General features: G+C 35.8%; 1 protein-coding gene and 1 long non-coding RNA gene across 18 annotated transcripts in view; one reads left to right on the plus strand and one right to left on the minus strand.

Moving 5' to 3' along the window:
* Window positions 1–17,131, minus strand: part of nbeab (neurobeachin b) — a 295,564-nt gene that overhangs the window by 218,215 nt on the left and 60,218 nt on the right. For all 17 annotated transcript variants that reach the window (XM_082179446.1, XM_082179444.1, XM_082179438.1 and 14 more), the window contains 3 exons: window positions 4,511–4,742; window positions 1,030–1,130; window positions 362–457 (listed from right to left, as the gene is read on the minus strand). In XM_082179446.1, the coding sequence (XP_082035572.1) occupies window positions 362–457; window positions 1,030–1,130; window positions 4,511–4,742 (429 nt within the window). The remainder of the gene's footprint in view (window positions 1–361; window positions 458–1,029; window positions 1,131–4,510; window positions 4,743–17,131) is intronic.
* Window positions 16,301–17,131, plus strand: part of LOC309505970 — a 293,235-nt gene continuing 292,404 nt past the window's right edge. The window contains exon 1 of the long non-coding RNA XR_014208605.1: window positions 16,301–16,629. This is a non-coding gene — a long non-coding RNA (uncharacterized lncRNA). The remainder of the gene's footprint in view (window positions 16,630–17,131) is intronic.

Below are 17,131 nucleotides of genomic sequence, written 5' to 3' on the forward strand. Positions count from 1 at the left end.
ATTCAGCTTTGCCATCACAGGAATAAATTGTAATAATTTCACAATATTGCTGTATTTACTGTATATTTAAATATACAAATGCAGCCTTTGTGAACATAAGAGACTTTCAAAAACATTTAAAAAATCTTTCTGACGATAAAATGTTAAACAATAGTGTGCATTATAAAAAATATTGCTTTGTTTAGCATTTCAAATTATTTATTTCATTTGGATTTTAATATTATTTTGTCAGTTATCATCCATATCATGAAAATAACCGTTTAAAAACAACATTCATTTAAATTTAACTTTACGACAAATGAAATGTGCATTAAAAGAAAATGCAAATGTGCATTATGGGAAAAAAGGTGGGGTCACTCACAGCTGCACTTCGGCCGGGGAAGTTGAAGAAAGTGTCGGGTCCGTGTCTCTGTGCCATTTGAGTGAGAACTGAGAGCAGTTTGACTGCATGTCTCGGCTGTGGAAGACAGAAGTAGGCTATGTGAGAGGTAAGATAAGCGACTTAAGGAAAAAGCAAATCACAATAACTAAACTCCCACAGGACCTTCTCAGCAAGAACTTCTAAAAGGCTCAATTTTAAATGTAATGTTTTGCCTCACTAAATCGGTTTTGATTTAAGAACTTCGATCCAATCTGTCATATTCGCACCTGTTTTGGCAAGCTAATGAAAAAACTGCTGATCGAAACATTTTCTTTTCGTGTCTCGTAACTAATTGTCTTATTAAAGCGCAGGTCTTCTTCACACAATTCTCAATTTTTTTCTCCAGAAGGGGTACTTCACTCGATCCAAAAACTTAAAGCTATTGTGACAACATCCTCACTGTGGTGTCCGCCAGCAGTTGATGTTCTGTCAATATCCCTCACTCCAGAGAACGGTGAATCGATACCTGGGCAGGCCTGATCTGCTCTGCGGTTGATTGCTCCAGAGGTCTAAAAAGGCTCCAAAACGATCTCCAAAAGCGGTGAAGCTAACGACCCCTTGGAGCCCCAGAGCCCTACACGAGATTTCACTCATTTTCAGTGGCTTACCCACAATCCTCCTTCTCCTCTCAGCATGCTGAAGAGCAATTTGAGTTCTTTGACGGTGATACTGTAGCTGGCCAGAACTCCAAGCATATCCACCAACAAGTCTGTTCATCATGGGGAAAAAAACAAAAAGAAAGACAAAAAAAAGTTAGCTCTGTTTTCCAGAAGTGGGCACAGTGTGGATGTAAACAGAAGGATTCCCAGAGGCACAGGTGTGCAACTTACACAAGACATTGTATTATATAATAGCACAGTGCAAAATAGCAATTTCACAGTAAGACGTGCAGGAGGATCAAACAGACCCCAGAAAACACCTTTCCTGAGTCTGGTAGCATAAGCCAGCAAGCCCTTGGGGAACGTCCAGTGGTTAAAAATACTGTAATTCAGAATAACACAAAAAGGTTTAAAGGCACGATACTTACGATTTTTTTATTAAAATATCCCAAAAACACTAAAACAATATATTTTGTTGACTTGTGTACTTGCATTATCCCAAATGTTTCCAATAATGTTTAAATCCAGAGAAATCTGCTATTTTAACCAGTTCAATGGCCCGTGTCATTGCGTCGCCTGTCAATGACGTCATATCCGTGTTACCCTCGATTTCCAGTTTTACTTCCGCAGAAGCCATGGAAACACCAAAGACGCTTTAATGTGTTTTATTAGAGCGGTGAGCAACTGTTTGGATACATTTAACGACAGAAAACTATTCGTTGTTATATAGTGCAACACGTTTAGTCTTATTGGTTGAATCTCTTGTTTTCTTGATTTACCACGGGTAACATGTTTGTACCAAGTGGCTAACATAGCATAACCAGGAGGACTTTATTTGTAGTAACAGTAATAAAGCATTTTTTCCACCATACAATATATTTGAAAATGAATTGCATGCCATTTAGCAAAACAAGTCATCCAGCTTTTATTAATATATGATATTCTAATATCGATCTGGCTTAAGCATTGTGCAACAAGTGTCTCATAGCAGCCACCGAGCGTAACGAGAATGTAGCATTATAACTTTCAACACACTCAAACTTATTTTTAGTATGATTGGTTTGACCAGGTAAAACAGCCATGCGTTACCCCACAATTTGAATTCGTCCCAAAAATGTCTAAAATGGAGCTAGCTCTTCCAGGTTAAATACAGATAAAAGTCGACATTAAAGGACAAGTTCGGTATTTTACACTTAAAGCCCTGTTTTCAGATCGTTTCTGATGAAATACAATGGTTAAGACTGAAATTTGGACAAATGCTGCTGGCCCGAGAATTTTCGGTTTCTGTGAAAACGAAATTCAACTTTCGTTTACAAAGACGTGAAACTCACCGAGTGGTCAGGGGTGTTCACTGATATGCTCACACAAAAATCGCTGCAAAAGATGCTTTCCAACAGGTTTTATCGTAGTTTTTCATCCAATACAAGTCAATGGAGTTGGACAAAAACTACGATAAAACCTGTTGGAAAGCATCTTTTGCAGCGATTTTTGTGTGAGCATATCAGTGAACACCCCTGACCACTCGGTGAGTTTCACGTCTTTGTAAACGAAAGTTGAATGCGTTTTAGGAAGGATTATTCCAGTGCACCTATGCAACCATTGTGGAGGTGGGGGGGTGCTACCACAGAAACCGAAAATTCTCGGGCCAGACGCATTTGTCCAAATTTCAATCTTAACCATTGTATTTCATCAGAAACGATCTGAAAACAGGGCTTTAAGTGTAAAATACCGAACTTGTCCTTTAAACAGCATTTGTAACAAATTTTACTTACATAAAATGACATTTTACAGCGAAACTGGATATTCAAGTAGGAAAAATTTGGAACACTACGACTGTACAGTAGTGAACTGTACATTTTAATATAAATTATATATTGTTACTGTCGGATGGACCTTGTTTCGGATGGATCTTATATCTCCATATTTTGTGAGTGTCTGACCATATATAAAGCCACAATTTCAACTTAGACAGAACAGAATTTTCACAATGTGCAGTTAATATATATATATATATATATTTCTTAAGCACCAAATCAACATATTTCTGAAGGATAATGTGACACTAAGGGTGTAACGATACCCTCATGTCACGATTCGATACATATCATGATATTGAACTTATTGAACTTATTGAATACGATATTATTGCGATACTCCAAGAAATATGGTAAAAGGTTAACAAAACATGTACTGTTGATTAAAATGCTAAATTTGGTATTACATTGTGGGTGTAAATGAATAGGCTTGGTGATGATAACCCAATGCACTGGACAATGTTGACACCAGAATAAAAATATTCATGATTCTGAAGCTGAAAATACAGAATTAATTTAGACAAATAAATACTTGCACTCTTTCACTGACTAGATACATTTAAAATAATGTAGGCCACTTTTTATTGGTAATATAAGACATTTGGCATTATCAGGACCCACAAATATTCCCCCATTGCATTATTATACATTATATTCAACATTAAATATAGTAGTTTAATGTAGTACTGACACTAAAACTCTGAAAACTAGATTTTTTACTCAAACAGTAATTTTATTTTGGGTGAACTATACACAATACATATTGTCACTATCCACGGTACATATTGTTGCATTTTGTATTGCGATATATTGTGATACGATATATTGTTACACCCCTATGTGACACTGAAAATCGGAGTAGTGGATGTTGAAAATTAAGCTTTGCCAATGAAGGGAAACAGTTGATTCAGCTCTTTTGTTTTAGGTTAAACACTCATTGCTCTGAGGACAACATGAGAAGTTATTCTAATTAATGCCATTTTACACTTTCATTTTGAGTTTCAACAAGACTGCTGCTGAAACCTTCCATGAGCCAATTCCCAGCCTCTGCCTCTTAAAAGATTCAGATTGTGAAAAATGGCATTTATGCAAACAGAGGAAGATGTTGGCCATGAATTATAGACGGAATGCATAAAAAAAAACATTCTTCTTCATTCATAAACGGCAACTAAAATTTAATATTGCTCTAAACTGCCACTCAATCTCATTACAAGAGGCTGCAACTAATGAGATTTTTCTCTCGGTTTCTCTACTGCCAATGATGAATTCCACTGCTGAGAAGATTGCAGTTTAATCCACATTTCTTTCACTCACAGCGATTCGCACCGCTCTCGAACGTCTAAAAAAGAGAAATCTACAAGACATTGCTCATATTTTGCATGTGCTGTTCAAAGCAGATTTAAGAGTGTTATTTTTGACCTTTTAAGATAGGCTACATAAACAACGAGCTCTATTTAAGATGCAATGTAAAATGTACATAAATGGTTTCTCTTTCAAGGAACAGACTGACATTTAAATCCAGCTTCTCGAAAACAAGTATGTGACGTTTCTGACTGTATTGTTGCATGTCTTTCATTTCAGAGCTGAACCATTTATAGAACTTCAGGAAAATAGAAAGAAATGGGTTTTACAAGAGGTCAGTTTGAACTCTCTAGGGTTAGGTTGAGGCCACTCACCTGCGATCATGTCATCCACAGAACTCATTTTGAGCAATAGCCTTTGAATGAGGCCAACCTCAGTGCTGGTCTGCAGGTTTCGGACACTCTTGCGCAGTATGGCGGTGAACATGCTCCAGATTTCCGCCTGACACGTGACTTCACAGTGTTCCAGCAGCTCCAACATGCAGATGATGGCCTCTGCATCCTGGATGATGAAGTTCATCTCCAGGTCAAACTCACCACCAACCAGCTGGAGCAGAAGGGACGGTTCAAAATAAGGAGAAGAGAAAGAAACAGAAGGGAAAAAGACAAGGATTAGATTAGACTCATAAGTAACAAGAAAAGGGTGCTTTTATAGGCTACTAGAGCTTTTAGTGTCTGTTTGAGGTCAGACTGACTTAGTTTTTAGATGTGACAACAAATTGCTTAAAAGGTGCACTATGTAACTTTTGGCCCTCTAGCGATTAAAAAAACAAACTGCATGCATTTTGCGGCTGAACGTTGTTTTGGTTGTTCTTAAAATGACCCTGCACAAAAGATAATGCTTTACAATGAACTCTGTTAGAGAGATACATATGACAATTTATCTCTTCACATGTTGAGTAATAAATTACTTTTACATTTCAAATCCCTCAATTCTCGCCATCTCCAATGTTGATTCTTGTTTTATTACAAACTTTATTGAGTATTATGTTTGCCAGCAGACTCTCCTCTCTTCGGCGCTTTTTAAAACCCTGGAATTAATTGAATTTCGATTTCGATTTTGGCTCCCAACACTCACCAAAATAGTACAATCAAGTAAAAACGATTATTTTGACATGTTCTGTTTTGCAAGAACACTCTTATTTTGTCTTGTGCTCTGAATGACACGCGCACGCGCACATCCGCCCCTCCCGATGCCATAAACTCTCTCAGTTTGAATGTTTAAACTGATAAGACTTAAAGAAGCGAAAATGATCAACTTTAGTTACGATGCAATACTGGCCTGATTGTGCAAGTGACAATTCCGTCATGTCCCGACTCCTAAACGCAAGAGTGTAGTTTCGACGCTTGCTTTCTCCAACCCATTTTGAGAGACAGAGAGAGAGAAGACGCAGCACCGCTGAACACTCACGCGGTTTGTGAAATTGCGTCTTTGCGAAAGTTAAAAAAATTATAGATTTGATTTTATAATCTGTGTGGATTAATTTAGGCTACTCATACAATCTACTTGCTAAAGTGAACCAATGTTTGTGGGGGAATTTCCCGCATTATAAGTGGTAGACCTTCAGGAAAATTCAAATAATTCTTGAAGCATTATCTGTTATATTATTTATTTTAATAGTTCAAAAAGTAAAATAAATGTTCAAATTTCACATTTTTAAGAATTGTTGAAAGGTGTCTTTTTAATAAATGCAACACATTCCCATAGTCATGTGAAATAATCGTGTTACATAATCGTGATTTCAATACTGACCAAAATAATCGTGATTATGATTTTTTCCATAATCGAGCAGCCCTACCATACACGCCTCAATGTAGCCATCAACTTTTCTCCATTTACGGATATAACAAAACGCGCAGTGTTTACGCAATTTCCAGCAAAAACCATCATGTCAGGTTTAAAATATAAACACTTAATATAGGCTTGCCATAGTGAATCAGGGTAAGACAAAAACATGTAAAAGGATTGAGGATTGATTGATGACGACAGGAAGCTCGCGATCAGACTGCCATGAATGCACTCAGGACCGCCTGCCGAGGCTATGGTTTACAGGTAATAATGTTGTAAATAATGTTCAGTTTCTTGCACAGACCGATCATTTCGCTTCATAAGACTTCAAAGAATCGTCAGGAGCCACGGGTATTAATTATGTTTTGCCAGAATATGTTATGGTAGCCATGACTTGATTATATGAATCACCAAGGAATATGGTTTCGGGTAAAAATCTTCTTTAAATTTCTAGCGAAGAAGCCATCTTGGATGGCTTGAGGGTAAATTAACAGCCAATTAAAAATTTTGGGTGAAATATCCCTTTAAATTTGGTTAATTTTGAACACACACACACAAAAAAAAGTTGCATAGACTTTAAAAAAGCAGATCCATACAAAATCCATCCAGCCCTCTTCCGGTCATAACAATCATCATTAGGCAATTATAAACAACAATCAATAATTGTGTTTCAAGGATTAAGCAAGCATGAAATTGAAGATTTCAAGACTTGTCTCAAGCACATGGGAAGACTTTAGGCACATTCTTCAGAGAGCAGCGATGCACAATGTGGAAAATAAACCCCTGCTTCTTGTGGCTTATTTTACAACATCCAGAGTCGACAACTCAGTCTAACTTGTTGGAAATTCTTGTTGGCATGTAGGAATTAACACATGTCGTGCCTCAGAACCCTTAGATATTAGGATCTTAACAAAATCTGATTGTTTATTGAAGACAGCAAGGAAGAAAATAACACAAAAATTAAGAAATGAATTCAAATAATAAAATGGCACTAACCATAATAATGTTTAGTACAGCAACATAAATTGATTTATTTCAAAATATAACATCCCCTATTTTTGTCAGCTTAAAGTAAGTCATTTTAATTCAACTTAAAATTATGCCACAAATGTATCATTTCAAGCCAGAAAAATTAGACAGATGCTAACATGGACAGGATGCATTACATGAAAAATAAAATAAAATAAAATAATAAAAATTAAGAATGGGTTCACTTGAATTTGTATGTATGAATATGTTTTGTAAGGTCAATTATTGGCTTCCAAGAGCATGAAACCATAAGAATTCAAGAAAATGTATAAACCAAAATCCTAAAACCCGCTAAAATCCACTACTTTAAAAGAGCTAGCTATGTAATTGTCCTGCTGCTTTGCTTTGATTTGACTGACAGTCTCCTGTCTACTGTATTCATTTCTGAACTGAACAGCTGATGGGCGTCATGACAACCGCACATTATTTTTGCAGCCTTTATTTGAGGAGAGGTTTGCATGGAAGTGTTAGAGCTGTACTCTCTCTAACGGACCGAAACAGCATGACGAGAGGCAGTGGAGGAAGCGATAAACAGTGTCTCATCGCTGGAAAAAAAATGACAAGCGTTTCATTTATGAAAACGTCCATCAGTCAGTTTGCTCAGCCTTTCATAACATCCTAATGTGTGCAACGACTGACAGTAAAGAAGACAACAGCAACAATTATAGAGCACAACAATGCACAGCATGTTAAATCAATTAAAATAGGATAAAAGACAGTTATCCATGCATATGATTAAAGGAAACCTCCAATAAATACTTTAAAAGGACCATATTGTAAGAAGTAACCAGCAGAAGACACGCAAACTCCTACTATCTGCTATACAACTATGGCGCAAATAAGCATTTATTCACCAAAAGCAATAGATCAAGTTCCTATTTTAATGCCAGACTAAATGTGTTATTAAGACAGGATTGTATGCAGCATCTGTCTGCTTCCTAAAAACTAATTAGTATGAAGAGTGAACAAAACAAAAATGTTTCTCTGAAGTTTCAGCTGAAAACACATCTGGCCCCAAAGCTGAACCCTAAGGCACACCAATAACAGTTTTGCTTATTTAAAAGTTTTATGCTGAGGGGATTTCAAAAACATAAAAATGACTAAAAACAAAAACTGGAAAGTTTGAGAGTTAGTCAAAAAAATCCCTCTTTGAAGCCCTGATAAAATCTATATACTTGGTTTGATTTTAGGTCACATTTTATATATGTTAACAATTTTGCTTTATGTGACCACTTCATTTATTTTAAATATAAAAAGATCAAGGTGAAATACACTGCACATCGATTTTGAAATTATCAAACTTAATTTGATTTCCAATTTGCAATTAAAAGTGTCCCACAATCGTTCAACCAACAGGCAGTCTCACTGCTCTAATAAGACTTGCATAGATTTATTTCTGTTTTAAAGAAAACTCAGTGAAGTGTAACAGCATATCAATGAGACACTAAAGGTTTTGTATTCCTACATTACACAGAATCAAGTAGAATCATAAAAACTAATTTGCTTTTAATGGCTAAATTCAATCTTCAATCCACTGTGGCTTTTCCTTTAAAAACAAATGGGATATTTCCTTCCTGCTAGTGTGTGCACTGCATGTTAGGTTGAACACCAGCCAAGAGGTTGTGTGCATTTTTTCTAACTACAAGACTAATACGTTTACCAAAACATAAAATAATAATGTTCTCAAATGAACACTGCAGTTCTTGTTTTTCAACATTTTCACTTTTAATAAGTTATAACCAGTGCAAAAGTGTTAGTGTGTTGCTAGACAAGGCCTGCCCGTTCCACAGCCTCTCCTTTAATCACAGAGCTTCGTCACACTCGGAAATGAGGTGTTTAATTGCATGCTCAGATCCTAGGAGTAATTTGCATCCATTGTGTGACAAGAGGTAAATGGAGGCACAAAATCATAGATTAGACACTCATGGTAAAAGAAAGCACTCCCTCTCAGGCCAAACAGGAATCACTCACAGTGAGCAGTTAATAATCTCTGTTAATTTGCATTGAATTTCAGTGTCTAAATTACCGATTGAGAGTCGCTATAGCTCAAAACACTCAACTAAAATGTCTGGAAGCTAACTGAAATATTTTAATGAAACAAGCATTTATTTGCTAATATTAGGGTCAATATTGCTTAAACTATGCTCAAATGAAAACCCAAATCTTTACATTTAAGTAATGATCTGCTGAACACAAAATTATCACAATCATTGAAAATTATTTTATAGATAAACTACTGGTCAAGTTACATATAATTGAGATTTTCTTTTACGTATTTGAAAGAAGTCTCTTATACTCACCAATACTGCATTTATTTGATAAAAAATACAGTATTATTGTGAAATATTATTGCATATTTAAAATAACTTTTTTCTATTTAATGCAATTTTGTAGTGGCAAAGCTGCCGTCTTCAGTGTCACATGATCCTTCAGAAATCATTCTATTATGATGATTTGCTTCTCAAGAAACATTTCTTATTATCAATATTGAAAACATCTGCTTAATATTTTTGTGAATATTTCATGATGAATAGAAAGTAGAAGGACAAACGGATTGCATTTATTTGAAACACAAATCTTTTATAACATAAATATAAATGATATAAATGTCTTCACTGTCACTTTTGATTAATTTAACGGCATCCTTGCTATATAAAAGTCTTACTTTCTTCCAAAAATGTACTCTACAATTCCACCCAAAGTAGATTGTGACATAGGGAATTGATAACTCTTGAAAAAGGTTTAAACACAAGGGGAAGTGTTAGTTTGTTGGTTCCATTTCTCGTCGAAAAATAACTCGGAATGCAATAAGAACAGCTCAATCTAGAATCCGCTGATTTGGCACTCAAAGCAAAAATGAAGTGGGACAGAGAAAGGTAATTAAACATTATGGTCAATGCATTTATGAGTCAACATTTTGAGTTTTATGAGCTTTGCTTAAACAATCATACTTTCCTCATTACTGGGAGGTGGACTTGAGATACTGTATAATTTTAGCGCACGTTTGGTAAATGCTGAATTAATGGCAACACAAAATGCAACCAAGGCTGTCATAGTGAGATGTAAGGATAAAATACAGATGATTAAGGAAAAAATACAAATGACTGACCCAATAGTGGGGGTGATTTGAAAATGCAACTTTTCTGAGCAGGTAAAAACAGCTAAACAGCCGGAAAAAAACCCGAAAAAAACCAAACAAAACCAAAGACCCTGCCTACTTAAACGGCAAATGACACACATACAATTCAATTTGCCCTTAAACTCTTTCTTTAATGTTAAATGTAACAAAAGTATTTGTTCAGTTATCTGCACTTTTCTGAAAAGAAAACACAAGGCACATTTTGGCATTCATTTTTTTTTTTTTAAAGGAAAACTATTTTTGTCTTTTATTATAAATTGTTCTTTCATATAAATAAATAACAGTGAAAACAGGCTCTTGCAATTTTAGCCATTCAGGAATACTTTTACCTTTCAGTTTTTTACAATGTTGTAATCACAATAATTTCCTCAGAAACACATGCTAGAATGAACGTGTCATAAACCACTAATATAATAATGCGCAGCTAGCTTGTCTGTACACAAAAGCAGTTGCCGTGACAACACACCCAGACACTTCAAAGTAGCATTTGGCACGGTGAAAACATTCAAATGGCATGCAAATCACGCATTGGCTCAAAAACATGTATTCGCAAACATGCAGTATGTCATTTAAAGTCTACACACTGTCTGCAGATTGTTAGGCTTCCAGACTCAACGAAAATGACTGCTGATATCATAACAAGCATAACCTTTCTCTGATCTGATAAGCTAAGACAAATTTTGAACGTTTAACTGCGTGAACTTGATTTTTTTTTCTTAAAGCTTGTGAAACATCTGTAATTTGTGGACATATTACATTATATATAACAATATACAGATATATGTTTTATTCAACCTAATTTTTATGTTCTTGTATGTCATATTTATATTGTTTTCTCTATGGTGGGGGTAATTCTATTGCCTACATACAGTATAAAAACCTAAATATCCACCGCGGTTACAAAGACTTCAGCTCCAGAAGAACCCCAACAAATCCCTCACTTCAAACTGCCGGCATTCCTTCTCTGGATAAAGTTAAGCACAGCGCTTCTTGAGAAACTATACCTTGCAGTCTTCAGACCTGTGTTTAGGTTCACTGTAATCAGATTTGAGATCTAATGTCAAAGAAACAAAAATGAGGAACAGGATTGCAGTTCCAACTGGAAACAGTGACTGCAAACATGATAAAAGACTTAGGGTAAGTTTACATGACAATGATGTGCTATAAACAGAAAAAGATATTCCTTTGCGTTTTTCGCGTATAGACGACAATGATGTCAAAATTATCCCTGTTCACATGGATCCGTGAAAATTACTTTAAGGAACCGTATGTAAGAAATGTATTTCAATCAATCATAAAATGGCCCTGATATGTCACTAGACATTAAGAAATCATGTTCATTTCAAATACTTATATCACTGACAACAGTAGTCCGGCTAGGATATTGTCATTTAAAAGTGAAGTTGCAGCCCTCAACTGATGTTGATGTTGTCATGTTGTGTTTTGGCCTGATGCTCCACCCTCCACCTATCTACCAATCACGAAGTCAGTAGTGTTTCGGCATCCGGGTTGCCAGCTCTGCTCTAGTTACCACAGCTGCAGAACGTGTCGGATAAAAAATGTTTAACGTTACGAAACCTAAAAGACCTCGTTATGAATCCGAAATACGTCGTGACAAAGTCCGAAAATAAACCAAGGATTTGTATAGGAGATGCCTTTGAAAGATGGAGACGGCTGAAAACGGAGAAGAATTTGATCCTGCAGCCTAACTGGCAACCTTGAGTCAGGGGGAGGGGGAGGGGATACACCGCTCTACAGTAATTTGAAAGTGATTGCAGTACCAGTTTTGGCCACAATCTTACATACGGTTCCTTTAAGATGCTGTATTATTCATGCCAGGCCAGTAGTTGGTGATGTAACTACTTAAAGAAACACTATGCGCCTTTAGACTGAACATAATACGCGTCACCATTTTCACAAATTCGCGTTTTTTGTACCGGACACAATAATGGTATCATTTTCATTTTCCCTCTGAAACACGTTTTCAAAAGTTTGTGTTTTTAGGTCCCCAAAATGCCATTGTTGTGTAAATGAACTGCAAAAATTGTTTAGTTAAAACATTTTTTGTTGAAAACGGTGTTGTGTAAACAGACCCTGAATTGACTGATTTAAACTAAAAGAAAACCAAAAATCAAACATTTAAATTCATTAAATTTGCTGCAACAAGTGCACTACTGTTCAAACCTTTGGGGTCTGCAAGAAATTTTATTGCAATTTGAAATAATTTTTTTTTAATCTTAATATATTTTTTAAATGTATTCCTGTGATCGAAGCTGTATTTTTACTTATTATTATTATTATCAATGTTGAGAACAGTTGTGCTGCTTAATATTTTTGTGGAAGCTCTGATACATTTTTTGGGATTTTTTTGATGAATAGAAGGTCAAATAGAACATAATTTATTTGAAATAGATTTTTGTATAACAACATAAACAACTGTCACTTCTGATCAATTGAATGCTTCCTTGCAGAGTAAAATTTATAAAAAGTCAAGAATTTTATTGAAAAAAAAGACTTAAATTTCAATAACTTCAGACTTGGAAAATCTTATGGACTATTTTTATAATACTTTCTTGGTCATTTTCATTGTATAAACCGCCAGTGTTACGAATGATTGTAGTATGATTTTTACCTATCCCTTTAATTGTCACAGGAACACACACAAAAAAAAAAGCATGAATGTGTTTATGCTGAGCTGGAAAGTGAAAATGAATATCATGGCCTCAATTTATCTGCAAATGAATCAGCTGATATGCAATTTCACAGGCACAGTCAGCATTTACACACCTATAAAGAGCCATTAAAAATTACCACTATTATAAAGATTGCCCATTAAGCAGCATTAAGTATGCCAGATCAGTAACCAATACTCATCTGCATGCATAATCTATCAGAGACAGGTTCATGAAATGTTCATAAGAGTTCATGACTGTTAACTTAACAGCTTTGACCATACAGCCTACGAAATGATCCACTCAAGAGCTGATATCCTCAAGCCTGGCAATGCAGACGTGACTGGAGCGAAGAGTTTATGATTAGCAAACACAACGATCAGAGGCGCTTTAGTAAAATCCTGATATGTCACTCTCCCATTGGAGAGCAAAATCATAAATTAAACCTTTTTAATATCTCAATTGTTTCAATGATGCAAAATGGAGAGACTCTCTCAAAAGTCAGACTCTGTATGTACATCAAATGACCTACGCTTTTATATCAACATTCATTTTATACTCTACACTCTTACTATATCTTACTATTAGCATTGTCTCTAGAGAACTTGTATATATTTTTCTAATTGGGAATTTTAGTATAAAATAAAAGCTGTGTGAAAAAACAACAACTGAAAAAAGAAGGTCTCCTGAGCTTTCCCTCCCCATCCACCACTTTCTGACTAGTTGGGCTTCAGAGATTCTCGGTTGCCATGGTTATGGGTAGCACAAATCAGCCATTTTTCCCACTGTACACTTTCTTTGGCTATGAACACAGTGGAAATAAACAGCGCTGATGTACTGAGAGCTGTGAGAGAAGGAAGCAGGTAGGGATGGAGATCTCTCCAGGGAAGAGCAGGTGCTCTATCTATTTTATCATGTATACATTTGTCAAGCAGGATTCCAGGAAGCTCGTGTCTTCGTCTGGTTTGAGGTGATAAAAGCGAGAGCGCAAACAGTGCAGGCTGGTTGAATTTTTTCATGCCTGAAGCCACTGTTTGATCAAATCTGGTGAAGAATAACTCCAGGAACAAGCAAACATTACCAGTATGGTACCTGTAAGGCTGACATGCTGGTTCCTGTCTTCAGATATGAAATAAATGCTTAAATAGAATATATTCAGCAGTATGCACCTGAGGTTGATGAAAATGTAATGCTGGCTGATCTTGTGTTTTAAACATTGTGATGCCTGGAATATATAATAAAATAAAAATTCACCCTATTTTTTTATTTACCCTTTTATTATTTTTTAATGTTAAAATTAGGGTTGGGAGACAATAAAACTATTTCTTGATCAAACTATTTATACCAAGATTCTGAACCATTCAGGGAGGAGTGACTCTCTTTATAAGTGAGTCACTGAATCATTCATTCAACCTATTTAAAAAAATACTGATTCGTTCTGGATACTGCATTCACTCAATAGAAAGTTGCCGATGACTTGACTTACGTGAAGACGCAGTTTTTATTTTATTTGATTCAGTGAATTGAACAGTTGAACAGATTCACAGAAACATACTTACCAATTTTACATTTTCATTTATTTTTTTTAAAGTCCTCATGCTTTCACAAATGTCAGTCGTGAAACTAATGTCTCAACACTTCAGCTGAACAATGACACTATGTTCTTGTCAGAGCTGTTTTACAGTAGAATTGAACTCTGTTTGCATCATTGAATCATTATTTTCCTGTTTATCACTGTAAAGCTGCTATGAAGCAATCTGTACTGTATAACGCGCTATATAAATAAATGTGACTTGACTTGACTAGTGTCATGACACGCTCTTTAGGAAAGTTAACTGTCAAACAAACAGAGGATTCAAACTTTCAAGAAGTTTTCATTTAACTCACTACGAAGTTTGGTCGAGTGGATGGGGAAGTGTATTTGGACAGAGCCTCGACCCCTCGATTTTGACAGAGATAGTGAGTCTACTCATATGTAGGCTACACTTCAGGCAGGCCCATAGACCATAACACTCTCAGAAAAAAAAGGTACAAAAGCTGTCTGGAACGGTACCCTTGAAAAAGGTTCCAATATGTACCTTTGATGTACTAATATGCACTCTTTGGGTACAAAGATGTACCTTTTGAAAGGGTGACAGCTTTTTTTCTGAGAGTGAATGAAACAGGATTATGATATCACAACAGCAACGCACTTAATTTACCCACACACCTTACACCATTCAAACAATGGAGGGAAAACTTCAGTGTAAGTTTATAGTGTAAGTTTAGTGTAAGTAGTTAAAGTGATCGAGGGCTTAGGCCCTGTCCCATTTATCCCCCCTTAAAACTTCCACTTGGTTTTGAGTGCCCTAAAAAGTAAAGTCCCCTCAACGAGGGAAGTGGAGTTGAAGATCTTTCCCTATGAAATGGGACACCACTACTATGTGAATACATGCACATAACTATCCCAGTTATGATCAGGATATAAGTATCCATAATAATATGCTAGAAATCTAATAAAGTAATCAAATGTAAAATAACACAGCATAGTTTATTATAGATAGATTAATGCTTATTAAAGCTAAAGTTCATTCAAGAGCTGGGATTAATTTTCTCTTTGCCTTTACTTTAGTTGTTTTATTCACATTAAAGGTGTAATCATTAGCAGGTTTATTATACGCTGCCACTTTAAGACCGAATGCAGATCTAATAATACACATTTTCTCCCAACTATTCCACAACTAACTCCCATTTAAGACATAAACTGTGTTAAAGTGAATCTCCAAACCGGTCATTTAGCCATATTTTTGTCTGTATTTGATCGTTTAGACGCGCACATGAAACCCAAAGTATAGTTTGCTTGTCTCGTTGCAGTCCGTTTCCGTCTCTTGCGCGGATCATTGTGCTTATAAAAGCTCTTTTTATTAACACCTCCCGCAATTTAGAATCAGCAGACACTGCATTTTACAACAATCACTGATTGTGTTTAGTACTGTTTGGGTTTAACGTTAGGGAGAAGTGACAGCGCGCTGTAAAGAAAAAAGATGAAACACTAGACGAACGCGGCTATAGTTTTTAATCGTTTTACCTCACATCTTCTTTTTATAATCATTGGAAGCCAAAATCGAAAATAAAATTAGATGAACTACCCAGATCAGATGTATATTTGATGGGCAGTCTCTCTCGAAGCACTCAGCAGATATCATGAACATCGTCAGATAGATAGCTTCGTGAAATATTTTCTAACAGTAGTGCTAAAAACTTAACAGTCCATTGGATGTGCATCAAACTAACATATTCCAACATATTTATCAATTTTAACATGCTTATTTGCGAAAATATACTTAAAATTCAATTGTTCCTTTCCAGCGGTATCCGCCATCTTGTTTAAAAAAATTTACCGGCTTGCTGAGTCCGCAAGGTATTCTGGGTAATTTCATCTTCCACTTCGTTTGAAGCCTGCATCGGACCGCACTATGTTTTGAACCAATCACCGACAGGGGGAGGGTGCTGTGAGGTTTGGTGCTCGTGCACGGCTGCACGCGAAGTCAGAGCTGAAGAAAAAGCTGGCTCAAAACCTCACAACACCCTCCCCCTGTCAGTGATTGGTTGGAACACTATTTGTTTTGGTTTTGAGTGTTTGGCTAAACCATTTGTTTTTGTGTGCAGATCTCAGAGCCTAGGCTGCCTACAGAGACGCGTTTTTTTGACGGCATGCTTATGGGGCGGGCAGCTAGCGGATCGTTAGGAAAGATTAGATGAATGTGATCAAAAATATTTTTGGGCCTGAAATCACTGATACCACCTTTAAACGCCTGTGTCAAACGTAACATTTCATTTTCTTAGTGAATTATTCAGATAAAAACTGCTTTTCGTAACTAATTTTCGACTTACACAAAAATTGGTTGTTACTATATTTAAAAAATTGGTTGAACTTCATAAGTTTGGTGCTGTCACTCTAACCACGATGTTTATTCACCCAAAAATATTTTTTTTATACCAGAAAAAAGGTATCAGATTAAATTACTGGCTGTAGTTACATTAATATGAAAACCTTAGAATGCTATTCCAAGTAATTAGAAATTCAAATCAAATAATTTGGTAATACAGTCATTATTAGTGGGTTACCATGATCTTCACTTTAGAATTAATTATTTATTATGCATTATGGAACAGTATTCTAAAGTGTTAGTGCAAGATGAAATATAATTTAATAACTAAGTTGGATAAGGGATGTCAAAACTCCATTTACAAGTGAATAGTTTTTTGTTCTGCATTTGCCATGGAGGGCTTGATTATGAGAAAACAAATTGGAAAAGAAAGAATGA

The sequence above is a fragment of the Leuciscus leuciscus genome (genome assembly GCF_965113295.1).
Source record: "Leuciscus leuciscus genome assembly, chromosome: 9".
NCBI lineage: Eukaryota > Metazoa > Chordata > Actinopteri > Cypriniformes > Leuciscidae > Leuciscus > Leuciscus leuciscus.